Source organism: Mytilus californianus, unplaced genomic scaffold (assembly GCF_021869535.1).
Source record: "Mytilus californianus isolate M0D057914Y unplaced genomic scaffold, xbMytCali1.0.p SCAF_4, whole genome shotgun sequence".
NCBI classification, from domain to species: Eukaryota; Metazoa; Mollusca; class Bivalvia; order Mytilida; family Mytilidae; genus Mytilus; species Mytilus californianus.
In genome coordinates this window covers 72555911-72583278 of record NW_026262690.1, presented here as the reverse complement: position 1 = coordinate 72583278, position 27368 = coordinate 72555911, and the positions used below count along the sequence as shown (strand labels likewise).

Genomic DNA, 27368 nt, shown 5'->3' with positions numbered 1-27368 from the left:
TTTAGGTTGCTCTTTTGTGTAGTCAATGTATCTGAACACTGTGATTGGACAAAAAATACGGTACCTACTGAACATATTTTTCCAATCTGAGGGATGAAGTCTGTATTCACTGCATGATAAAAGATCTAAAAGCACTAGTGGCCTTAAGTTTCTAAAGATATCAGAAAAAGTAAACGGTCATCATACATATTCAAATTCATTTCTGAATATTATAATGAAAGTTCTTCAGTTAAGTATGTATGTAGGTTTTTGGGCAGTGTTAGAAAGTGATGAAACTTCTAAAAAGGCTATCATTATCCCTATGGGCCAGGAAATACAACCAAGCCACCTATACAGCTGACCAAGGGAGAATGTATTTAAAAAAGTAAAATAAAATCCATTACAGAATAGCAATAGTAAATGAATATGTATTTCAATGTAATATACGTTAACTATTGCTGCATCTGTTGTAATTTTATGACATTGTCAGCTAGTGTCTGCTTGGGTTTTTCTCTCTCTCTCAAAAAGTATTCTTCGTGTAGGTAGAATATGAAGGACAAGCTAGGGCTTATTCAGCGCATGTATCCTATATTTTGGTTAAAAAAGGTAAACATACATCAACTTATCAATGAAAGCTGAATTACTTGATTATTGAGAAAATGAAGTAAGAAATTACTAAAGGGAAAGGGATCAAACACCATTAATTCAAGTTGATTAGACACAACCAAAAGAAGAAGGCGAATGATACATAAACCACAAATTACTTTTTGTGAGAAACAGCAGTTAATCCTTCTGTCGATTAACACATCACACACAGTATAAACAATCAATGAAATATGATAGTTATCTACATTTTCAGTTTAATGGAATATCATCTCTGACTTTGTCATTTTTATCGATTGTTTGCTATCTCTATTTTTTTTTTTATGTAACTGTTGTTTTTAACTGCATAGTTTAAGTGCAAATATCCACAATTAGAAGGATAGAATGCAGTAAATTGATTTGCTTCTGTTTGTGTTCAAATGCAGTAAATGTATTTTTCATCTACAAATGGCATAATATGATGAATTACAAGATTCTGTCTTTCGTGTTTACAGAAAAATGTTGAACTCTCTACCAGTCATCAAAAGGTATCATTCAAACGCACATTGATTTCCCATTTCTGTTGTAATTAGTTTTCATTTCTTCGGTTGATGCTATATGTTTCACGTTATAAAAAGTATTTCTAAGCAGTATTACTTTGTTATTGAGGGTATGGACTCTCTTGATTAAACTTTTATTACTTTCGTAATGTTCATTTTATATGATATTATCCGAAAAAGAATATTTAATGTCAGAGAACATAAACAAAATGACTTTCATATACATATGGTATGTCACCTGTGTACGAATGAGTGGTGTAATTGCGTTTGAGCATATATTCACACCACAGCTATTTTTTAAGGTATCTGGTATGTGAATACTACCAAAAAACACAAACCAAATGGTTGAAACAAAATCAAGCAAACCAATAGGAAGTTTGAAGATATGTGGTGTAAATATCTATATTAAGCTTCCTTTAGATGTTAACATTTTTGTATGAATATTTGTCTTGGACAATCACGCGTATTTTGACGATTTATATGTTTTTTTCTGTTTTTTTATTATGTTGGGTTTTGGTATCATTGAACCATGTATCTACCATTTTCCACCGCCGTTGGTCTCGTGGTAGCGTGCTCATCTCAAGTGCGGGGTCATGGGTTCGGTCCCTGGTCGTATCAAATTAACGACTTGAATATTGGAGTTTGCTTCTTCTCCACCAAGCACGTGGCATTTAGGAGCAATAGAAAAGACTGATCGGCGCGTAATCAGAATAATGTGTCCGGGTGGACTGTTAACTTGTAAACTAGCACGGTAATAATCTGACAAAGCGTGCCGGTTTAGTTCAAAGCAGGTTTCATTTATTCGTGCTCTCATCCTGAATAGCATTTAATTTGCTAATGGACGTTTAACAGTCAGCCACTCATTCATCTATCATATTTACCATTGCCACTGGACGTTAAGCATGCGCCAATCCATATTAACCTCATTTTCAATACAGTTTGGTTGTCATACTTTGAATTCTATTGGTTTTTATTCTCTCAAATGTTTTTGTTTTCTTTTAAGGGTATCAAAATCTAAGTCTCGAGTTTAAAATCCGCATTCTTATTTTTATTCGCACAAATGTAATAAATAAAAATGTACATTTCATTCTTAAATTTTAGCCCTTTATATGTGAACCAATATATTGTTTTGGTCTATAAATCGCTATCTGTTTATATGAGACTTAAAGAAAGTATGAGGTGTGAACAATTGATTTGTTAAATGGTACTATGGTCATACATATAGACTGATGCGCAAATCAAAGAATCGCGTGTTAAGGGAAATAAAAGATATGCTGTTGGAAAGAAAGAGTGAACTCTTATATACGCTTTGTTGGTGCAAACATTGGTAATCGGTATTTTCAAAACTAAATCGATTACATCAGCTTACTTCAATAAAAATTAAAAACGCATTTTACTTTCGATGTAATTTTGTTGGTGAATTGCCCTACAAAATAAATTGAGTTATCAGTTATAACGAAGTATAAGACGTCATACGACAGAATTTAATAGTCTCTCTGACATATTCTCCATATTAAAAACAAATTTGACTTAAAGGTGTTTCGTTTCATAACGGTTTCTTTAATCAGATTTGTAAACGAGTGATATGATAGGTAAAATATCGGATTAAAAGCAAGTGATTGCCCATGACTTTTATTACCACAAAGGAACCGTTATCCGTGTTAATCAAATTTTAGAACGCTAGTCATTTTAGATATTCAGTATTCGATCATGTTGCGAAGGTACTATATATAAACAGTTGCTATTACAGTTATAGAAAAGGATTTATCTTCGGACATTTAAGGTAAAAATTTAATTTGAGAAATTTTAATGTGGAATAGTTTGCAAGACTTTCTTTTGAACCCCCTTTATGTATGTTTATGCTTATTTTTTCAAAAGAGGGGTACAAAAAGAAGAATATTTGTTTATGTATTTATCCGGTATTTTTCCGCTGGAAAATGCAAGTCTATGATCGATAGTTTCGTAGATATGCATAAAAAGCTATATTGCTGAGAAATGCATTTACATGTAACTGAAAACAATTTCTCGCTGGACAATGTTTGTATGCAACTCATCATTAACAGTGCTTTCTAGATAGAAATGTTTAAATTTCTAAACATTTTACGGATTTATATCAAAACTGGTCTTTATTATCATTTCAGGCAGCCGGTTTAAATAAGTACGTTAGATTTTCAAAAACAATGAATTCATTAACGCAAGTCGAAATAGAATGTGAGTATATTTATAATAGAGACTGGTAGGGCCAATTTCATTTGATGATGTTTCACACAATGGCCTTTTTCAACAAATCTCTCCATTTTCATTTACATTCATAGTTACTAAGCTCAATATTTTTACAAGGTTCTAACAATAGTATGTACCATTTCTAAACGTATCACCAAATTATGCACGCCGGTAGAAAGCAAAAAACCGCAATTTTGTGAGATGTTTTGTACATTTTAAGTATGTATTAGAAGGACATGTACAAATTAGCATATTTTTTTTTATCATAATGCCTTCAACAGCGACATGTAACGCCGATGAACATTTTAAATGTATGAATGCATGAACATATGTGAAGTTGTTGAAGAATGTTTAAAATAGAATGATTATATATGATACACTCTTTGATATTCAATTTCCAGTAGAATTTGATATCTTTTAGATTTTGACCCTAAAAACTTTTCTTATTTTGACCCTGTCATGCGGAAACAAATACAGGACAAATACAGGACAAATTTCTCCAACATCTTTTGAAGTAACTCTATCTTTCACATTTTACCCTTTTTCAAAAATAAAATGTTGTTTTACCGTTACGGATCATCTTGGTAGAAATTATGCGGTAGAGTGACTGTCTTAAAATTTTGTTATGTTGAGTCGGACAGTTGATTTACATGAAAGGAGATGCTGGGAATGCTTCAGTGAGAAAGTAACCAAACTGCACAAATAATCAAAAGAAGTAATATAGTCCCTGTGTTTGTCTTTATGTACTAGTCTTGTTTTATTTGAAGGACGACTTTGTGGGTAACACAGACATCTGTAATACTAGTAGTATAATTATGTTAGCACTTCTTGTGCTTGTTTTAACATATTATCGAGACATAAGCCATTCCGATTTTTTCCTATTTTATTACAATCTTTTTATTTTATGATTTTATTATATACTTTCACTTTTATATGAATGAAAGACACAGTCTTACTTATCAATACACATTTTTCTAAGGTTATATTCTCATTCATTTCAAGCATAAAACTGTCATATAAGACCCAGTCGCTTACTAAGTAAATCCCATTACAACATCATTTTAACAATCGGGATTTAAAAGATCATGTAATCTTATTTTTAAACGTCTCTTAAACATGGAATAACCATTAATTCTAAGCCAATGGCGATAAAACAAGAAAAATATTGAATTATGTTTTATAACATAATGCCGCTATACATGTGTGAATATTGTCTCAGTTTTTACAATGTAATTGATCGGCGGGACATGTTATGACTGAGAGCTCACGGTTATTTTAATAAATAATAATTAAATAAATATAATAATTCTTTATAGTACAAGTAAAACATTATACTTGTGACAAATACAAATAATAACAAAAACAAAAAATAAACTGATTTGAATACATATATAGATAGATATACAAGTAAAAATAACTAGTCCCTGTCCTCAGCTCTAAAGACTGTTTTATAAATTCACTTGGTTCATATTAGGAGGATTTAGCAGGACTACTAGTTTTTCAGAATCAGAAAGATAAGCAAAAAAAGAGGATTATCTATTGCGATGTCATTAAAAAGTTTAATACGTAATATTTTAGTATTAACTACATACTCGTGCCAAATATAAACAACGCAAACATAATCTTAATTTACCGACAGCCCGTCATGCTCGATGGACACCAGATTGTATTATAAATATTCACAAATATTATTATTGCAATGCATACATAATTCAAAATCATGCAATTCCTATGTATATATTATCTTAAATACAACCAAACCAAACCAACTTTGACTAAATACACCCCTTCAGGCCAGGAACAACTAGAGATAAAAAACGATCATCGATCAAAAAGCTCTAGAAACCGATGCCAGTCGATGCCAAGTGCATAATCCCGTCTCCATGGTCAGGCGCTCTGACCTACACCTTAAAATGTGTGTATTGGCAAATCAAAATGCAATCATAAAAAATATCATCGTATATACATCAAAAATCTAAGTTGAGTGTTCACTCGTTGCACGACAGCTAGAAAGTGACCCTATGCTTTATTACCAGAAAGTACACCCATTGGTCACTATAAGTGACCCTATTATATATTCATACGACCCGTACCGTCAATATAATATTTTCCCGCTGTACTTAAACGAAACGCGGGAAAATACAATTATTTTGACATAAGAGGAGAAAGTGGTTTTCATCTTCTTTGGTTTTACAAGTTATTGCGACGCTGTAGAATATACCGAAAAATAACCCGATGTTTTTCAGTCATACGAGAGGCTTTTTTTACATAAGTGATGACTATCATTTAAAAGTCCTTTTTGGCGAAACCACAAAGATGGGTGTGTTTTGTTATCTTTCTTTTTGTGTAATACATTAAAAAATAAACAGGGATTACCAAATATATCTAACAGTACAATAGATCAATTTGTTTGAGAAATATAAACAAATCAATCTCTGGAAAATGTTTTAATAAACTTTTATAAAAATATACTTCGAATAAAGTACATATATTCAAACAAAATTGATAAATATCAATTAAAGATCGTAGCTTTTGAGAAAATCATGTCTTTACATTTATATCCAGCTTATACTAACACCTTTTAATCTATAAGTAAAACACACCGAGACCCAGGTGTGAACTAAATTTCCTACTGCTCAGCTCTAGATTAGGGAAAATTCTTTTACCACCTTAATACCCCTCTCTTTTTGAGTTAAATAAGAACCTGGCACTCACACATTGTATACTATATGCAATTAATCTCTTTTCGTCCAAAATTTCGATATTGATTAAAGCGGGGGTATACAGTCTGTCGACACAACATGATATAAGTAATCATAGGTGAAGGCACACAAGATAAATAATTTTAAAAAAGAATATTAGAAAATAAACAAACTTTTAACAATACACATTTCATAACCATGTCTATAATAATCTTAATCGAGAACGAGCTAAAAGTTTTGTAGATAGTTACTTTAAAACGGAACCTTTACACAAAAATACTGAATCACTGATGATAACATCAACAAATCGTTAACATTGCTCGTTTCTATTTTTGGATTTTCCAATATCTCGATGGTGCGCTATTATCGTTTTAATAATTGTTTTATCAATGTTAAAATGATACTATGTTGTCGAACTTCAAATGGGGACCTATCTGGTAATGTTCTGTATTACACAATTTCACAGGTTCTACGTTTATTTACCGGGGAACCACTGCAAGAGTGAAACACACAAAAGATACCTCACGTATATGTATGTACATCAGGGTTATCATGCTTTGTTGTCCTTCAAATATTCAAAAAGCAAATTATCTCGGGGATACTCTTATCATATTTTGCTGATTTATGAAAGTAAAAATAAAATATAAGAGAATGCTAAAAAAAAAAAAACCAAAAAAACCAAATGAATTAAAAAATAATAAAAAACATATATACATTTTATTATATAACAGAGGTAAATTGTCTATAAATATTTTTTTTTAGATTATAGAGACGCTTTTAAGTTCTTTGACAGAGACAAGAAAGGATACATTACCGCAGATGACTTTGATAAAGCTCTCAGACGTATGGGTAACAGCATTCCAACTGAAGAGGAAGTCCAAAACTTGCTGAAGGAATACGATATAAATGGTAGGTGGCGCTACAATTTGAATGTTCATTTTACTAGAAACATTACAAGAAAGTGTCTAATTCTTTCATTTATCCCCCATAATAATAAAAAAAAATGTATTAGAAAAAGAAACAAGGAAAAATATTATGCAAGATGGCACCCTACTAAGTCTAAAATACAATTGTTAGTACAAAAGTAAAACAAAAAAAAACTAACTACAATATTGTTTTCAAATAACCTCCTCCCAGTGTTGAATATTTTAACCGTCAATTCTTTATTGTATTTTAGATAATTGGGTATCTACCATGCATCTGTTGTGGTGTTATTTTTTCTTTCTAGGAACAAACAATTCAAGTGTTTCATAAAAAAAAAACTATTTTTCAATAAAAAAAAAGCGGGATAACCTTTTCTTATAATTAATGAGTTTTTTAAACTAATTTTCGATACAATGAACTTTTTTCCGTTCTGTAACAAATTAATTTTTATGGTAGAATCAAACAATGTATTTACTTAAAAAATAACATGCATTCCTCCGCACTAATTATATGAATTTAGAATTAAGAATTATTATTTGGTAAAATTCATTTAATAATAGATGTTTTGGTCAATTACTTCTAACTTTCAACAATGTTGTATGATTTAAAAAAAAGTTAGCTGGTGATTATCTGGAAAGTGTTATTAAAGACTTTCATAGTTTTCGATTTCATACATTTGTACTTTTAAATTTCAAGGTGATGGGAAGGTCACATTCGAGGAAATGGTTGTTATGACTGTCAAGCGAAAACAAAATGAAGATGAAGACCCAGAAAGCAGGAAATTGTTCGATAAATTTGATAGCAATAAAGATGGTTATTTAAACAGAGAAGAACTGGTTGAAGTTTTAGCCCAGTTAGGACCGAGATTATCGTCTACAGATGTTGAAGAGATTTTACGAGATTATGACGAGAATCATGACGGTTTAATTCAATTTTCAGGTAGTACTTTAACTACCAAACAAATTAAATATCTGAAATGTTTGAATTGAATGCATTTTTTTTCTTTCCTTTCAATTCACCACTTTAATTAGGATAGTCCTGTATAAGCTGGTCGATTTTTAGTAAATATGTTTTCGGTGTCCTATTTTCCAAACTTTTGAATCAGTTGAGCGTGCCCTAGTGATAAAGTGTAAAATTATCTCTTCGAAAGTTTTCCAGACGTCATTATGAGTTGGTTCACCATTATGGAATATCACAAATAATCACTGATATGTTACAATTATCTTTAAAAGCCACAAACTCGTCTTCTTTTCTTCGATTGGGGCATCACCAAATGAGACTTTGCACCGAATGTTTACTAAACAGAAAACAGTCTCCGGGACAAGTTTGCACTTCCGCTGAGTGCAAAAGTTGTCACCTTAATTTTTGGAGTTAAGTCAAAATGAAGTTGATAACTTGGTTGGTATTGGTTCCCTGATATTTGTCCTAAAAAAATTTGGCTCTAGCACCACTGTTGAAAAAGTTATGCCCCTTTTTTCAACAATTTCCTCAGAGGAAAAGTAGTTTTCCTCAAGGGAAATCAAATTTCCCTAAAGGAAAAAGATTTTTCCTCAAGGGAAATTGTATTTTCCTCAAAGGAAAAAGATTTCCCTTAGGGAATTTGCTGCATTAATATTTCCTTTGAGGAAATTCTATTTCCTGTGAGGAAATTTGCGGCTTCAAATTTTCCTTTGAGGAAATTCTATTTCCTCCGAGGAAATTTGAGGCTTCAAATTTTCCTTTGAGGAAATACTTTTTCCTGTGAGGAAATTTGCGGCTTCAAATTTTCCTTTGAGGAAATACTTTTTCCTGTGAGGAAATTTTGTCAACAGCTATTTCCTGTGAGGAAATTTTTGACAGACACTTTTCCTTGAGGGAAAATTCAAGACCACAAATTTCCTCTAAGGAAAACATTGTTCTCCAAATTTCCTCTATGGAAATTTCTGTTATTCAATTTTCCTCTATGAAAATTTCAAAACAGTAAAAACAGTATGAATATAATTTTTCTGAGACTGAATAATTGATACAAAAGATAATTAAAACTTTAATAAAATGTTCACTGATGAGTAACATGACATACAAAAACAATAGGCTAGCTGTTTGAGACAATACAATAACAAGCAAAACGCTATGAATATCATACTATTTGTGATGTTATTAATATTGTGCTCATATTTGCAGATTAAATAAAATAACCACTTTTCATGTTAATTTAACTTTTCTTCTGTTTAGGCTGCTGCGTACAATTATTCAATCCCCTACATAACAGTTCAGTGAATAAATAATTACATCCACCAGACATCTTCCTTCAATTGGTAAAGAATACATGTTTGCAATTTGTTCTTCAAACGTCTTCCTCTGTATATTTGATATGACAGAGCTATGTACATGAATGGATAAAGCAGGTGTTTATTTCGACAACAAAATACTATTTTTTCTACATTTCTCCATAATCCTTCAGTGAATATGTAGGTTGTTGCAATTACACAATTGTGTTCTTGTGCATCTATGATTGTACTCCATTTTGTTTACAGCCATTTTGTAGAAATTTCCTATTTTCTTTTTCCAGGTAAGCACACATTTCATTTCACATTAATCCAATTAGCACACAATGTAGAAAAGTACTCTTCTGTATTGACCTGTTGATGATCATGAAAACCAAGAAGTCTCACCTATAAATACACAAAAAAATAAATTGAGAAAAAAAACAGCAATATGAAATAAGCTTATTTTATCATGTTTAATATGAACATTTTGAGAAACTTAAATTTGAAATTCGTACTAATCATGATTATGAGTTCTGTTATTTCAGTGCTTTGTGTCCACGACTTAATATCAGTCGTTTTAGTGCCTTGCAGTGATAATGAGTTGAGCCACTTGCAACAGTTTTTACAGTTTGTGCTATTTGAACCACTGTCCTAGATTATGGTTAGGTGGAGTGCTCACAGACATGATTTTTTTATTAATTGTTATTGGCTTTGAACTAATTTGGATTGTTTAAATCTTTTCATGTTGGGGTCTTTATTGGCTGACTAATAAGGTATGGGTTTTCTCATTATCGAAGGCCGTCATTGGTTTTTAATTGCTTTCATCCACTTCTTTGAACTCTGGTGGATAGATAACTCACATACCACATCTTCTTATTTTTATAATAGTCATCATTCAAGGGCAATCACTTTTATTATATAGAAGTGGTCTTACCATTTAGGCCTTGTTGTCTTCTGTTTATGTTGTTTTGCCGATCATTTCTACTGTACAGTTGTAATTGTTTATATTTTTCTTTATCTTCTATATTTCTTGCCCTAAACTTAAAAAAGGTAAAAACTATAATTTAATGACTATAACTATTATTGTACATCAGTATGTGTTTTTCTATATACCATGATATATAAAAAAGGAATGAAATATTTGTGCTATTTCATTTCACAGACTATTTGCCAGTCAACAGTTTCAAAGACATAACCACAGTCAATAGTTTAACAAACAAACATTCCCGTACATTTTCATTGTGTTCATACTAATTTTTCAATGGACAACAATGACGTGATTAACTATTCTTCTATGATGTGTGTGCTTGACAACATTAAACTCTGAAATATTGTTTATGGTATAATCTGTATGTGTCTGTCGTCAAAATTTCAAATTAACATATTACTTACAGAAGCAATTAAAACAAGAGGCTCACAAAATGAATGGGATCTAAGAACTTAAAAATTTCTAATTTACCTATTCAAACCATATCATTATTATTTGCTTTTATATATAAATCATTCAGAAATAACCAAATTTTAAAGAAAACAAAAGGAAAAAAAGGAAAAAAAATCCCCCCCAAAATGTTTTGAACCCCCTTATGATTCATCACCCCCAAACTCAATCCCAGCCTTCCCTATGTGGTATGGTACCTTGCTGTACAATTTTAGAGAGATCCATACACTTGAACACAAGTTATTGTCTGGAAACTAGAAAAATGCTTGTTTTTTGGCCCCAAATTCCTAAACGTTTAGGGCAATTACCCCCAAACTCAATCCCAGCTTTCCCTTTGTGATATGGAACCGAGTAGTACAATTTCATAAAGATCCATACACTTACACACAAGTTATTGTCCTAAAACTAGAAAAATGCTTGTTTTTGTCCCTTTTTGCCCCTAATTCCTAAAATTTTGAGGCAATTGCCCCCAAAATCAATCCCAGCCTTCCCTTTGTGGTATGGTACCTTGCAGTACAATTTCAGAGAGATCCATACACTTGAACACAAGTTATTGTTTGGAAACTAGAAAAATGCTTATTTTTGGCCCCTTATTCCTAAACATTGTGGGCAATTACCCCCAAAATCAATTCCAGCTTTCCCTTTGTGATATAAAACCTTGTAGTACAATTTCAGAAAGATCCATACACTTACACACAAGTTATTGTCATGAAACTAGAAAAATGCTTGTTTTTTGCCCCTTTTTTGGCCCCCAATTCCTAAAATTTTGAGGCAATTACCCCCAAAATCAATCCCAGCATTCCCTTTGTGATATGGAACCTTGTGGTACAATGTCAGAGTGATCCATACACTAACACACAAGTTATGTCTGGAAGTTACAAAAATGCTTATTTTTGGCCCCTTATTCCTTAACTGTTGGTACCATAACTCCCAAAATCAATCCCAACCTTCCTTTTGTGGTATTGAACCTTATGGTAAAATTTCATAGAGATCCATTCACTTAAACTAAAGTTAGAGTGCGAAAACCAATGTGTCTTTGGACGACGACGACGACGCCAACGTCATACCAATATTTTGACCGCAAAATTTTTTTGCGGTCCTATAAATACTGCAAAGTTTCCTTAAAATTACCAATCTAGTGGCAGCAACCCAACAATGGATTGTTAGATTCATCTGAAAATTTAATGACTGATAGAACTTGAAATAATGAACAATTTTACCTCACATAAGATTTGCTCTAAATGCTTTAGTGTTTGAGATATAAGCCAAAAACTGACAATTTTATGTTTAAAGGGTCTATAATTTAGATTGACAACTTCAGACATACTAATATTTGACCTTTTCAAACTATACATTACCAAATCACTACTTAAGGATGTTCGCTACTCTGTTTCAAAATAACAAGCTTTTTAAAAGACTGTTATAAATTGAAAGTATATGAATAAAGGAACTAAAAAAACAGAAAAATGAAGGGTCCATGTGCTTGTTTTTAAGATATAAGCCATTAAAAATTTGGCGGGAAGTGATTCTCTCTAGACTTTTCATACACTTAACACTGGCACCTTTTTCTTTCAAAAGCTATGGAAAAATAACAAGGATTTTACAAGATTTTCAAATATGGCTTTTTAAACTATGTAATAAAAATATGAAGAGAAAAGTAGGGATTTGCGGGCAAAATTTTTTAATGGCACTGCATGGATAAATCCAGAGGATTCCGAATATCTGGTAAAAATTCAAAATCAAGAGGAGCGAACATCCTTAACCTAAAAAAATTGCCACATTTTTTCCAATGTAATTTGGAAGGAGTATGAAAATAATTTGCAAGTTATACACTATCCACACTATAGACCTAATAGAGCATGTAGTCAGAGTAGAAATACTAATTTTAATCAAACTTGGCATGAACTAAGATTAGGGAATTATAAGACAGTTTACCTAGTTTCGTGGCAATAGCATATATACATTAAAGACTATAAGTTCATTCTTATATTTGAACTTTGGGTGTTAATTTTTTGCCATTTAATGTTTAACGTTTAACTATCAAGATTTGGGCCTACATAATTTAAATATTGCAAAAAACTGCTTTTTAAATGTCTTTATAACTATTTATATATAATTGTGTATGTCACATGTATGTACATGATGTATTTTAATGTAAAGCAGCTGAATACTCATTTGCTGTATCAGATTTATTTCAATTCTTCAAAAGTCGAATTTATATGAGCCTATGCCTGAAAATAAAGATTTCAAATTAAGGGGGGGGGGGGGGGGGGGGGGAGGCTAATATAAAAATTCTTCATGTATATTTATAAAGATATTTGTATTTCAAAAGGAAAGAAAGTTACTTATCTGCTTATAGCATACCACATGAGTAGAACAAGGTCCCATTAGGCCATGCAAAACTGAATAACATTAAAGGTCAATATAGGCAGTAACACATTTTTTTTTTACATGTATATGAAAAGGCATACACATAACAATGCATAAGCTAGAGGAAATAAAAATGTGTTTCTTTTTGGTAATTTGTAGGCTAAGGTGACATCATACAAGAAGTATGAGTGATTCTTAAACTAAAATAAAATAATTTCATCCCCCTACTTCATTGTACAATTAAGTTTACTTTTTATGCATAAAAAATATAAATAAATAAATTTTGAAGTAATACATGGTCCACACTAAGGAATCTTTTTGTAAAAAATGAAAATCAATGGATGATAACTATGTACTTGGAATAACAGTTAAGATTTCATATGCTGAAATGTCTCGTCAGCCCAATATCTCAGTCAGTGAAATAAATTATTGTTTGTTTTTTTTTAAAAGTGATATGGAAGTAGTCCAAATAATAATGACGCATTGCAAGGCTTTTTTTTCTCTCTCTGACGCCGTAGGAAGTAGAAGTGAGTTGACATGACATGTATGTTATCGTGCAAAATCAACAGTAATGAGTATACCTATGATTGTCATCGTCACTGCAAAAGGATCATTAATAACAGGGGGAAAGGAACCAATAAATTGATCGGATCGGATATGAAGTTCCCAGTAACGGAGAACCTCTAACCTGCTAACTTTGAGGTAATATTATTAGTGTCGGTGGTCTCACAAATGAATCAGGGTGAATTGCAGGTTACATTAATTAGCAGAGAATCAACTTGTTATTCATTATCTCGCAGTTATTTACGGTTAATTAGCTGTATATATCCCAAAACAGGTGCTCGGAGCTAGTACTAGTCTATGACTAATAAGTAACAATTATATTTATATTCACAATCAGTGGCGGATCGAAGGAGGATGGGATCCGGGGGTTTAACTCCTCTTTTGGTGAACGATCAATGCATTTAATGGAGACATATATTTGGACCCCCTTTATCCTGGCTGGTATCGCCCCTGATATTACATGATCAAGTCCCGGGTTACTGTTAGCATAATAGCATAACGGTAATCACAAAGAGTGTGGTAATTTTAAAAAGGACGAGGATTTATAAATATACAATTCTTGAAGGTAAACGGACAGAAAGTCACAGGACAAAAAGTCACAGGACATAAAGTCACAAATTGGATAGGACAAAAAGTCACAGGACAAAAAGTCTCAAATAATTTGTTGACAATTGTTTGAATATATAAGAGAAAGATCTTCAAATAATTTCTTTTTTTTACATTTATTCATGTTTAAGTTTAGGAAATTGTTCATTAGCCTTGATAAATGAAAAATTATTAAATTTTAATCATGCAAATGATATATTTTTTGGAACCATGCAGCCATTTAAATGCCAAACCACCTTGACATTTGTTATCATATAACAATTATTTGATCATCATTGATATTTATTGAATAAATTTTATTACAATGTTGCTTCATATATTATAGTTCAAGAAAAAATCAAAAATTTATTTTTAAAATTAGTGTTTTCTTGTTCAGAGAAAAATAATCTCAAAACTGAATTGTGACTTTTTGTCCTGTGACTTTTCGTCCGTGACTTTTTGTCCTGTGACTTTCTGTCCTGCATTCTTCTTGAAGAGGGGGGAGAGTGCACTTCACGATAATCGGAAAAAGTGCCTTGCACGTTATTTTCATCACCTTGTCTTAAACAGTCTGAATAATGAGCTCCGGGGCGAAGCGTGAAAACAATAAGTTATGTGAAATACTAATGACAAACACGTTGTACGGACAAACCCTTAAATCCCTCAATGTTATGTCAAATGAATTATAGCGAGGAAAGGTAAATTTAAATTAATATCAAAACTAAATATTTGTTATATTTCGCTCCTGATTTCTCAAGAAATCATAGAATCAATAAATGTATAAATTTTAATTATGCATGTCTGTGTGAGATCCATTTCATGAGACCAAGGATTTTCCTTGATGGGACCCTTTATATATTCAGTTTTCTATTTTCCCCGGAAATTGTTTTTAAAAAATATAATCTTTTGGGAAATAATCCGATTTTGTTGAATTATTTCCCTTCATAATTACGATATATCCTTATAGTTCTTCAATTTTAAATTAAAATAAATATTTCATTTTGATCTAACGACAAACTTTTTAAATTGTAGTGGCATGGTCAGTCAACTGATTAGTTGCATGGCTGATTACCAGTTTACTGGCCACCCAGTAATTTTCCATATAACAGTGGCGTGTACCCTTGGGGTGTGTATAACTTATTTTGAATACCTTAATTTTCTGAGGAACATCCTGTCCACGTGTAATACTTAGTATATATTGCAACAGATGACATTAAACAAATTTTCTTTGTAGTATAACCTGGGTAAATGGCGTTCCGGCTAAATGAAAATCAAGAAGGAATATTTCGCTCCTTAAACTTTTATTTTAGCAGTCCGGCAAGACCGAACAACAACTCCAAACCAAAATGTAAAGTAACATACAAACAATAACAATATATATAAGCACAAGCAATTAAAGGATTAAGATGATTACGAATGCCAAATAGAAATAACAATAGTTTAGAAGAGTAATTAATGTCCGACACGTATAAGTAAATTATTGTCTATACTGTTACAGAGAATAAATAATTAAATTAAATGAATTTAAGTCCTTTGTCCAAGATTATGACACATAATCCGTGTAAAACACTTATGCCTAAATTTACGACAAAGTTCAGAATAATAAAATAAATGCAAAACCTAAATATACATTAAAACAATTGAATAAATAAAATGTTGTTTAAAACTATTTTCACACTGCACAGTCCAAATAGTCCGGTCATAGTAGCATCGGTGTCCATTTCATGTTCAACCACTCAAAAAATTTCACAAAAAAGATAATATAATAAAATCATTAAAAAAACACTAGCAAATAAACTTCGCAATGAGTAAACGGAGATTTGTGTTTTAAAGGGCTTATTTCCAGTGGATATATTTCATACTAGATAACTAGACCTGAGATAAACTTTTTTTTTGTAATATATATTTTATTATTTTCATATCATTCTCAAATCTCGATCATCTTAAATAAAGATGTACAAAAAATAATTTTGTTATAACTCATAAATATATGGTAAATCATAATTGTTACAAATTATAAAATGGTAAGTCAATGCCCGATGTGCCGCCGTCTGTTGCAAAACTACGATTTAATCTTTTAAATGAAAGACGTGCACTGCCTTCATCGGAACCGAGGAAAGTCCACCTAGTGTACATTAAAGAGTATCCGTTTGTTATGCTGAAAAAAAAGAGATCATCATAAACTTTTTAGCAGACCTTCTCGTGTAAAAAAAAAACAAACTTTTAACTGAATTAAACAAAAAATTATCAAACAAAACTCATTAGAACACTCATAGCAACATTTTGTTTAGACCTGAGATAACTTATAGTAAGATTATTTATATAGAACAATTAAAAAAAAATGTCCGATCTGATACACGTACCTATAATGTACAAAATTTTGAACAGCTTCAAATATATGGCCTTATCATTGGTAATATATCATATTTGTATCAGTTATTGCTGAACGTGTAAACAAATTAAAATGAAGAAATAGGCTCGAAACCGCATTTTTTAAAGATATTTTTTTCAATCCCAAAATAGGTAATAGATATACAGATTAAAGTCCAGATGAGAAGATTAACTTTCTTTTCTACCGAAGTAAATATATTAACAAGGATTTAGGATATCAATAAATTATTAAATTCATCAATTTATTAAATTTGAACATGTGAACCAAAAATAAAAAAAATAACTGACGGGAAATTGGCTATACCTTTTTGGTATTAGCCATGAAGTCATGTATGTACAAGCCACTTTAACTTATTGTTTTCTTAACCTTTAAACAATACATTTTAAAATGAACTACTTTATTTATAGTAGTTCAAGAAAAAATATATACATATATATATATATGACGTTGCGCACGATGTTGGTACCAATTCCATTTTGCTATAGATTAGCATAAAAATAAATACGAAGACTGGTCAGTTCGATAAAAATATAGTGATTTCTGATTGAATTCATTCCATTAGACTTGAAATTAAAGAAAAAAAGGAACCGAAATCTAAAATACCAGGAATTATAACACTTAATTATCCCATTTTTACGCAAAAACGTAATGTCCAACGTTTCATTTTGTGTGCAAAAGATCAAAGTTCCGTTTCTCTCCTACGGTATTTTTTCTCTGATCATCGTAAAACTTCACAATAATATTGCTATTGTTATATTATTCGCGTGTTAAAGCAAAATCAATATCACTGAAACCGTAATCCGGAAAATGTTTTTTTTGTAAACGGTCTGAAAAATGTCCAACCGTATGCAAAGTAAGTATATTTCGGGTTTGCACATTTATACCGTGAAATTGAAAAAGCTGAGAGAAAAAATATTTATTATATTTTGAAAGTTTTTTTACTTTTCTCCTGGTTCATGATATTTTTTTGCCGGAAACCATGCGTATAGTTTCTATTGCAATGACTTCAAAAAGTATAGCCATCTTGTCCCAAAGAAAAAAACGCTGTATTTTCTTTAAAATTGAGGTTTTAACCAGCTGTCTATCAAATAAGCATAGTTAGATCATAAAAAAAAAACTTGGCGGTAAAGGTTTTTCTGTTTTTCTTCTTAAACAATATAGTGTTTAATATTTATTCGTTAGGCAATAAGGTTTTTAGATCGTTTCAAAAAGTATAGCCGTTTTGTCCCAACGTTCGCAAAACGTAATTGATGTCATGCTCTGGTTTTTAATTTTATATCGTAATTATTTGTTTCCAGTTTAATTCGAATGAAAATAAAAATACATGTATAAATTACAATACAACCAATGTATGAGAAAGGAATAGTTTAAGTTTAAATTCAAATGTTGACCAAATGAGGTCGATATAAAAAAAATATCGGGGTCTTAGGGGTTTTTTTTATAGCATATTTGTTTTATATAAGGAACATTGTCTATCTGCAAGTTTTAAATCGTCAAAAGTAACATGTATATTTTTTTTGTTAATAAAATAAAATAGAGAAAACCCATTGCTGGCTATTATAACAAACAAAGGATATGCCACAAAAATACGGGAATGAGAAAATTTAAAACATGAGTCCCGAATGTTTAACTTCCTAAATATTTTGCGATAAAGAAAGCATCGGGAAATGATAAAATATAGAAAGGAAACGGAAACGGGAAGAAATGCAACAAAAGGAATAAATATGCAAAAAATAGGAAAATATGAATTCAAAATCTAATTTATATTAAAAATAAATCTGTGTAAATTTGGACATTATTGTATCGGATTCATTAATGCGAACTGCTGCCGAAAGGAAAATTATCTATTATGGTCTGGAAAGACTGACAACTCCTGTAAATGAATTTCATTAAAAAAATATCTATACGACCACTTTGAGTTTTATTTGTAAATTTATGCATTTTTTCAGACAAACCGAAATCGGTTACCAAATTCACAACAGTAAATTGACATCATCAATAATATGCTTGAACGCCTGAAACTTTCTTTGAAATCGTCGAAATCGCCTTATTTTGAGGAACGTCGTGAAACGCTAAGTAGTACCAACATCGTGCGCAACATCAAATATATATTAGATAACTCTTTCCTATCTATTCAATGGAACAAGAAGCGAATTCGTTAGCGAACTAGAGTAACTATAGAAATAGCGTCGTTTCAGGTCTTCTTCTGACCGGCAATCATGTGAAAACCTTAGCAGTAATGAAAGTGGAACGTCCAGTGGGCTGTGCTCAGCCACGTCCGAATGGGGACGTTGAATTCTTGCAACAACTCTTCGAGTGGACTGTAAGTAGCCTGGTATTAGGCCAATTTTCTGTCCCTCCTTTTTCATAGGCAGTCGAAATTTTCCGACCGTATCTCGGGCGGTCTCAATTACAAGACCTACATGTACCTATCATATATTATTCGGTACGCCAGACACACCCGACATTAATCAACCAAAAACTCAATATTTTACAGTAGGGAATGAATATCTCCCACGTTCACTTGTCCCTTGAAGGATCAATATTGAATTTCTTCCAATCGCCCCCCCACTTTTTTTTATAAGATTACATTATGGCGTATGTTTTTTTTTAATTTTACGAAAGACCAACAAATCGATTTTTATCACCAAATTTGTCTTTGCTGAGATAACACTAAAAAGTATAACAAAACGTAACGATTGAAAACTCACAGTTCAGTTTTTAAGATATTTTTTTCTTTGGAAACTAACAGACTAATTTTCAAAAAGTTTTTTCTTGAACCATTATTTATTTAAACGAATTTGTAAACAAAAGTTATTCTTAAATATTCATAATGATCAATGATTGTAAAGAAAAATCCATCACAGTAGTTTGTTAATTTACTGGATCCATGGTGTTAAACATGTCACCTTTCTTTTACAAATAACTGATTAAAAATATGAAGCCTTTACTGTAAAATAAATCATTCTAATAAAAATAAATTCATCCAGATTTTTCTCTCATAACCTTTCAACAGTTATTGTAAACTAATTTATTCGAACTATAATAGTCCTATGACTTGCTGTCCGTTTACCAATATTTATACTTTATTAAGTGTTTTCATATTCATTGATCATTAACTTCATGTTTTGCGAATATTTATAAGGGGGTACTTATTATAGCCAGTAATAGCTAACAATTTATCTAAAGAAAACGAGATGCTATATTCAAATTCTGAGATACGAATCTAGTTCTTTAAAAAAAAATTCTCAACAACAAAATTCTACACTTTCATCTATCTTGGTCTTTTTGTCTCCGCTTCGAAGCCGCCATCCCGTACCAAACATATCTATTCGTTCGCTAATATACAATCATGTAAGCAATATACGACAGGCAGTAGATCTGAATTTGTAAATTGTTATTTTGGATTTTAACTGATTAGGACGTGTCTCGTTGAATTTTCTAATAAACTTACACACACATAATCTAACTTTTAATCGTAATGTTATGAGATCTATAAGAACATAGAGCTACTGTATATATAGGCCTAGTTGCATGCAAGTCTTTACAACTTATATATTTTGGTATGCTATAGTTTGTTTTTATAGACTATTTGTCATTTGGTCGGGGTTTTTTGTTGTTGTTGTTTTTAGTTTTTAACATGGCGTTGACTCGAGTTTGATATATTATGCATCTTTTGTGCTGTATTTTAACAATTATTTACAAGACTGCTGCATTATTACACATTCATCACTATACCGCATATAAATATAGCTTTATTGTAAAAAAAAATAAGGAGATGTAGTATGATTGGTGATGAGACAACTATCAACCAGAATTTAAAATACCTGATAAAAGCAATTGTGACTTACTTTCTTTACTCAGAGCAGAGACATATATACACAGTATATATGTCTCTGCTCAGAGTGATCGTGAATTAATCAGATAAGCTGGAGGAGGGTTTTTTTTTGGGGGGGGGGGGGGGGCTTCATATTAAAAGAAAAGAAATTAGCATTAGCTTTTTGTGATAAATATATAATAAACTCACAGTAACAGAAATAGCTCTTGAAAGCTCTGTCAGATCCCTGCATTTTTAACTGTTTTTGACGGGTGCTAAAAAATGCAGCACCTGGTGACAGGGGCTCATTTGACAAATTATCATCTTTCGTAATTTGAGTTATAAAATCTAAATTTAAAGTGATCTAAAATGTTCATGACTAACGAGTATTTTCACTTGTACGCTGTGAAATGAGTCTAAGAGTATATACATGTATATCGGGATACTGACTGCATAGTAAAATATTTATGTACCTATTAGTTGCGGCTCATTTTTGGTCTTTTAAGTAAGTGTCCTTCCCCTGCATTACTTGATCGCTTTTGTAAAAAATAAACAGCACAACAACAGCACTCTACATCAGTATAATTTGTACCAAAAAATGAAGAAAATATTCAAAAAGAAGGCTCATAAAATTCAAATATTGGTAAGCAAGCACACTAACTTGTCACTACGGACATGATCTTTTTGTTAATGCGCCAAACTCGTTTCTTCCACAGGACGATGTCGATGATGGGGAAAATGACGTCTTGCAAGGCTATTTAGGCGTCCCAGAAAAAAAAATTAAAATAGCCTTGCCAGACGTCATATTTATTTGGACTAGGGAAAACCCAACAAATCATTAGTTCCCCAAATGAGTATCCTAGTTGAAAGTTTTTTTTAATATGATATAGCTATTTCATATTGGAATAGCACATATTCATGAAAAATCAACAAATGATCCGAAAGTCGGAAAGATGAATATAGTCCTCTGACTTCACAAACTTGGAAACAGTTGTGATGTTGCTTCGCTGAGCTATAGATAACCGTTCGACCATCAACAATGAGCAAAATTCACACCATATGGACATAGGTGCTTGAGGACAGGAGTCGAGATTCACGTTGATAGTAAACATGCATATTAAGAGTAAAAATATGGTATATTAGTATATATATGGCACAACTAAGTGACATATATTGAAAAATCTAAGATTTATGATAAGAAGGGGGAGGGACTATGGTGGGGGGGCTCAAAACAGGATCCTGTCCTCAAGCACCTATGCATATAGAAAGCTGTAAATATAATAAAAGGTCTCGAAATGACAAATGTAAAACAAAAAAAACAAGAAGCCTAACATTTATAATAGAATTTAAAATAAAATTGAAAATAGAAATGGGGAATGTGTCAGAGAGACAACAACCCGCCCAAAGAGCAGATAACAGTCAAAGATCACCAATGGGACTTCAATGCAGCGAGAAAATCCCACAACCTGAGGCGTGCTTCAGCTGGCTCCTAAACAAAAATGTATACTAGTTCAGTGATAATGGACGTCATACTAAACTCCGAAATATATAAAAGAAACTAAAATTAAAAATCATACAACTGACAAATGACACTGTGGCTCCTGACTTGGGACAGGTGCAAACATATGGTGGGGTTAAAAGCCTATATACTGTAAATTTCAGAAATTATTGCATGCATTTACTAATATTGCCAATTAACATAATCAGTCAAGGATATAACTCTATAGCATGTATAGGGTTATTACAGAAAAATAACATACATTTGTTATTGTGGACTAAAAAATCAAAGAACTGTGATAACATATGCATGTTACATGTTTCAAAGGGACAATATACATCATTAGTTTTCTTAAAATGTACACAGGTTCTATTGATATTACTATTGTCTTTATGTATACTTAACTATAGAAAGATATAACAGTTCATAGCTCGCCAATCATGCATAGTACACCTATGTTATTACTGAAAAAAATATGCCTATAATAACTAACGGGTGTTATTACAGCTCCTCTACATCATTCCTAAGCATTTGCTCAGACATTCATCATGCTTAATTACAATGTATTTTAATTTATTGTAAGAAATAATGATCAGAGCATGTAATGAGGTTCTGCGCAAGCTTCCCAGTAATTCCCAAGTGTCTTATATAACAAGTTAAATGCCTTTAATAACTAATATAAAAAAGAAGATGTGGTATGATTGCCAATGAGACAACTCCCCACAAGAGACCAAATGACACAGAAATTAACAACTATAGGTCACCGTACGGCCTTCAACAATGAGCAAAGCCCATACCGCACAGTCAGCTATAAAAGGCCTCAAAATGACAATGTAAAACCATTCAAACGAGAAAACTAACAGCCTTATTTATGTACAAAAAATGAACGAAAAACAAATATGTAACACATAAACAAACGACAACCACTGAATTACAGGCTCCTGACTTGGGACAGGCACATACATACAGAATGAGGCGGGGTTAAACATGTTAACGGGATCCCAACCCTCCCCCTAACCTGGGACAGTGGTGTAACAGTACAACATAAGCCTTGTTATTACAGTTAAGTTTATCCCTTAAAAGCCCCGTTCATTGATTTGCCATGGTTAATGAAAAATGTATTAATTTAATTCAAAAATTAGTTATCAAGGCTATGCATTTAGTTTCTGCGCAAAGTTTCCAGAGTTCCCTAGAGCCTACTGAAAATCAAAATATTTATGATTTATTTTACAAATAACAAACATATGTTATTACAGATTTAGAAAATTTAAGGATTTAAGAGTAGACAACTCATGAAAGTATCTGTAATAACACATGCAAGTTATTTTCTGTAATAACCCTATAGGGTTATATCCCTGACTGATAATCATGATAATTTCCCTTTCAATTTTTAAAAAATTCTGATTTAAGTTTTTGTTGTATATTGGGACTTTGGATAGTCTCAAGAATGCTTTCACCAATTGTTATGAAACTTTGGTGAATTGATTTTATATATTGACATAAACTCCCTTTTCATTTTTATGACCCTTAGTGGGTCAGCCCTTGACCGTCTGTCCCAAAGTCATTGGTTTTTGTTCTCTAATTAAGTTTGCCTCAACCAAATGTTATAAAACTTTTACAAAAGCTTATTACCACAATACTCAGATCAAGTGTGGTGGTGTCAGTGTTACCGTTTTAGAGTTATGCCCCTTTACAAATGGAAAAATTGCTGAATTTTTGGTTTCCCGCTCTCTAACTTTAACTTTAGTTTGCCTCAACCAAATGTTATGAAATTTGCACACAATGCTTATTACCACAAAAAACAGTTTGAATTTTGGTGGTGTCACTTTTACTGTTCTAGAGTTATGTCCTTTACAAATGGAAAAAATGATGAATTTTTCGTTTCCGTCCTCTAAATTAAGTTTGCCTCAACCAAATTTTATTAAACTTTAACGCAATACTTTTTACCACAAAATCAGATCAAGTTCAAATTTAAGTAGAATAAATTTTACCGTTCTTAGTAATCTTCCTTTATAACTTTATATGATATGCAAGCCGGAGTATCATCCCCTATTTATTTTTATATAAGATGCAGAGTTATGGAATTTTAGTTGTTGGAAAATTGTATAAAATTGTCCATTTTCACACTTTGGAAGGTTTTAGAATTGTATTTGTTCAAAAATCACGGCCTTAAACTTATATACACTTGCAATATCCCTAAATGGAGCCAAATTATTTTCATGTTTTGTTTCAATGTATACCACTGTGTGCATGTCCTTTTTTAGCTCACCTGGCTCGAAAGGCCAAGTGAGCTTTTCTCATTACTTGTCGTCTGTCGTCGTCCGTCGCCGTTGTTAACTTTTTATATTTTGAACTTCTTCTAGAGAACCACTGAATGGAATGGAATTAAACTTGGCATGAATGTTCCTTATGAGGTGCTGACCAAGAGTTGTTACTTGATCCAAGATGGTCGGCAGCGGGGGACTTAGTTTAAGATAGGACCCTATAGGAAATACATACAAATGTCTTCTTTTAGAGAATCACTGAATGGAATGAAACCAAACATAGCATGAATGTTCCTTATAAGGTGTTGACCAAGTGTTGTTACTCTGTAGCCGATCCATCATCCAAGATGGCCGCAAGCGAAGTACGACAATATTAAACCAAATATGGCCTCAATCATTATTAAAGTATGTGTTATGATTTTTATCTTAGATGATTTCAAAAAACCCAAATAGAGTCAGGTGAGCGACACAGGCTCTTAAGAGCCTGTAGTTTTTTTTTTTAGGGGGGGGGGGGGGGGGGTCTTAGTTGCGCAGTGCTCACAGTTTTTCTATAATGATTAATGTAGTTGATCATTAAAATTCATTTAAAGCATAAACCCAAGCTAAAAGGACAACAAGCTTATCAAGCACTCATGGTACAGCTTTTAATTAAACACGCATTGATATATACATTAAACAGCAAAATGATTATTGATGCAAGATGTCATTAAATAATAATTTTTACTCTTTTTATGTGTAGGACAAGAACTATAGAAGATACAGAGAAATTATAAACAGCAGAAATGAAAGGCAATTTAAAATTTGCAGAAGTCAACAAATCCTAAATGGTAAGTAAACTCATCATAGATACCAGGATTAAATTTTGTATTTACGCCAGACGCACGTTTCGTCTACAAAACACTCATCAGTGATGCTCGATAAGACTCATAAGGCCTCTTTTATAAAAATTATTGCCCTCGAAAGATGATTATCATGATTATTATAATAATAAAAAAGATGTGGTATATTAAATATGAAAACTATTGATCATGGCTCTAAGAAAGCAATTATAGGCCAGGGACGGCCTTCAATAATGAGAAAATCCATGCCCTATTGTCAAAGTAGTCATAATAAAAGGCCCTCAGATGAAAAATTGAAATAATCCCAACTGTAGAACTAGTTGCCTAGTTTATAAAAAAACAAATTAAAAAAAATAAATATGACAGAAATGAAACAACAACAACCACTAAATTTTAGTGTCAGAATAAACTACAGGCTCCGAACTTGGGACAGGCACAATCAGAATATGGCAAGGTTATATAAAAATAAGAAGATGTGGCATGATTGTCAATAAGAAAAGAAATGACATACTGGTAGATTTCCTGCAAGAAAATAAACAGTCCGAACTGAGCAGGAAATTTATACCTTTCCCTTAATCGAAAAGACACAAAGATCTGTTAGTACTCACAGTTACTGACAGCTAGTTAAAAATCAATAAAAACTAATACATGTAATAAAAAAATCAGGTTTGTGAGCACTCAACCCTACCTTAACTTTGGACAGTGGTTTAACAGCTCAACATATAAAGAACAAACTGTAAAATAACCGTTGCAATTGCCTCAACTCAAAAGATTGATAAAATGCACAAAATCAACAAATATAAAAACCCATAGACAAAAAGCACGGAATTGAGAGAACTCACAAGTAAGAAAGGAAATATTCTTAAAATGTTCATTAACATGACAAAATAAGTTTTTTTATTGCTGTTTCTCTCTCCATTTATAACATTTTATTTGTTTATTTTGTGTATTTATAGGTGATCAGACATCTTGGTTTTCATGATCAATAGGTCAATACTGAAGAGGACACTGAAAGTTGATATGTATCTGCATGGTGCGCTAATTGGATTAATGTGAAATGGAATGTGTGCTTGCCTGCAAAAAAGAAATAGGAAATTTCATCATAATCACATGATAATGGCTATAAACAAAATGGAGTTCTATCATAGATGCAGAAATTCACAATTGTATACATGTAAATGCAACAACATATTATATATATTTGTCGAAAGAAGGGAGAAATGAAGAAAAAAATAGTATTTTGTTGTTGAAAGGAACACCAGCTTTATCCACTCATTTCATCGTTACCTCATATCAAATATACTGAAGAAGATCTTCGAAGAACAAATTGCAAAAACTAATGTTTTCTCTAAGAATTGAAGGAAATTGTTTAGTGAATGGAATAATTTATGCATTGAACTTTTACGTAGTGGATTGAATAACTGTACACACATGACACAGCAGCTGAAACAGAGGAAAATTAAAATTTACAAGAAAAGTGTTTATTTTATTATTTAATTTGCAAATATGAACGCATTCTTAAGAACACCACAAATGGTATGACATTCAAATTGGTTGCTTATTAATGTATACAATTGAAACAATAACAAAGAAAACAGAATACTTTGCTACAAAAAATATTTAATAAATCAAAGTTAAAGTCATATAAAGTATGTACAATACCTTGACCTAAACAGTCAGACTCACTGTATTGTTTTTGTATGTCATGATAATTTTGAGGCAAAAATTTATTAAAGTTTTAAATATCATTTTTATCATTTATTAAGTCTTGTAAACATTATGTTCATACTGTTTGTATAGTGAAGAAATTTACAATGAGTAAAAATAGGGGAAACCATTTCCTACAGGGAAAGTTGATGTACAGAAATTTCCTTTGAGGAAATTTGGAGAATAATGTTTTCCTTAGAGGAAATTTGTGGTATTGAATTTTCCCTCAAGGAAAAGTGTTTGTTAAAAATTTCCTCAAAGGAAATTGCAGTTGACAAAATTTCCTCACAGGAAAAAGTATTTCCTCAAAGGAAAATTTGAAGCTGCAAATTTCCTCAGAGGAAATAGAATTTCCTCAAAGGAAAATTTGAAGACGCAAATTTCCTCAGAGGAAATATTAATGCAGCAAATTCCCTAAGGGAAATCTTTTTCCCTTAAGGAAAATACAATTTCCCTTAAGGAAAAATCTTTTTCCTTTAGGGAAATTTGATTTCCCTTGAGGAAAACTACTTTTCCTCTGAGGAAATTGTTGAAAAAAGGGGCATAACTTTTTCAACAGTGGTGCTAGAGCCAAAAATTTTTAGGACAAATATCAGGGAACCAATACCAACCAAGTTATCAACTTCATTTTGACTTAACTCCAAAAATTAAGGTGACAACTTTTGCACTCAGCGGAAG

General features: G+C 31.7%; 1 protein-coding gene and 2 long non-coding RNA genes across 7 annotated transcripts in view; 2 read left to right on the top strand and 1 right to left on the bottom strand.

The window, feature by feature from the left end:
* LOC127738477 (uncharacterized) overlaps positions 1–27368 on the top strand; it is a 34034-nt gene that overhangs the window by 6303 nt on the left and 363 nt on the right. For 2 of the 3 annotated variants that reach the window (XM_052249749.1, XM_052249751.1), the window contains exons 2-4: positions 3263–3332; positions 6809–6955; positions 7667–7909. In XM_052249749.1, coding sequence (XP_052105709.1) covers positions 3263–3332; positions 6809–6955; positions 7667–7909 — 460 coding nt within the window. Of the gene's footprint in view, positions 1–2765; positions 2905–3262; positions 3333–6808; positions 6956–7666; positions 7910–27368 lie in introns of those variants that run through there. The other variant, XM_052249750.1, reaches the window with a different exon arrangement.
* Positions 8981–13647, bottom strand: LOC127738479 (uncharacterized). Its single transcript, XR_008000053.1, has 3 exons — positions 13606–13647; positions 10151–10256; positions 8981–9621 (listed from the first exon to the last, which is right to left on the bottom strand). It is a non-coding gene; the product is annotated as an uncharacterized LOC127738479 (long non-coding RNA).
* Positions 15153–26731, top strand: LOC127738480 (uncharacterized). 3 transcript variants are annotated; one of them, XR_008000056.1, is made up of 4 exons: positions 15153–15299; positions 18764–18888; positions 24884–24971; positions 25940–26731. It is a non-coding gene; the product is annotated as an uncharacterized LOC127738480 (long non-coding RNA). The 3 variants fall into 3 exon arrangements; XR_008000054.1 differs by lacking the exon at positions 15153–15299 and having other exon boundaries at positions 18710–18888; XR_008000055.1 differs by lacking the exons at positions 15153–15299; positions 18764–18888 and adding an exon at positions 20732–21025.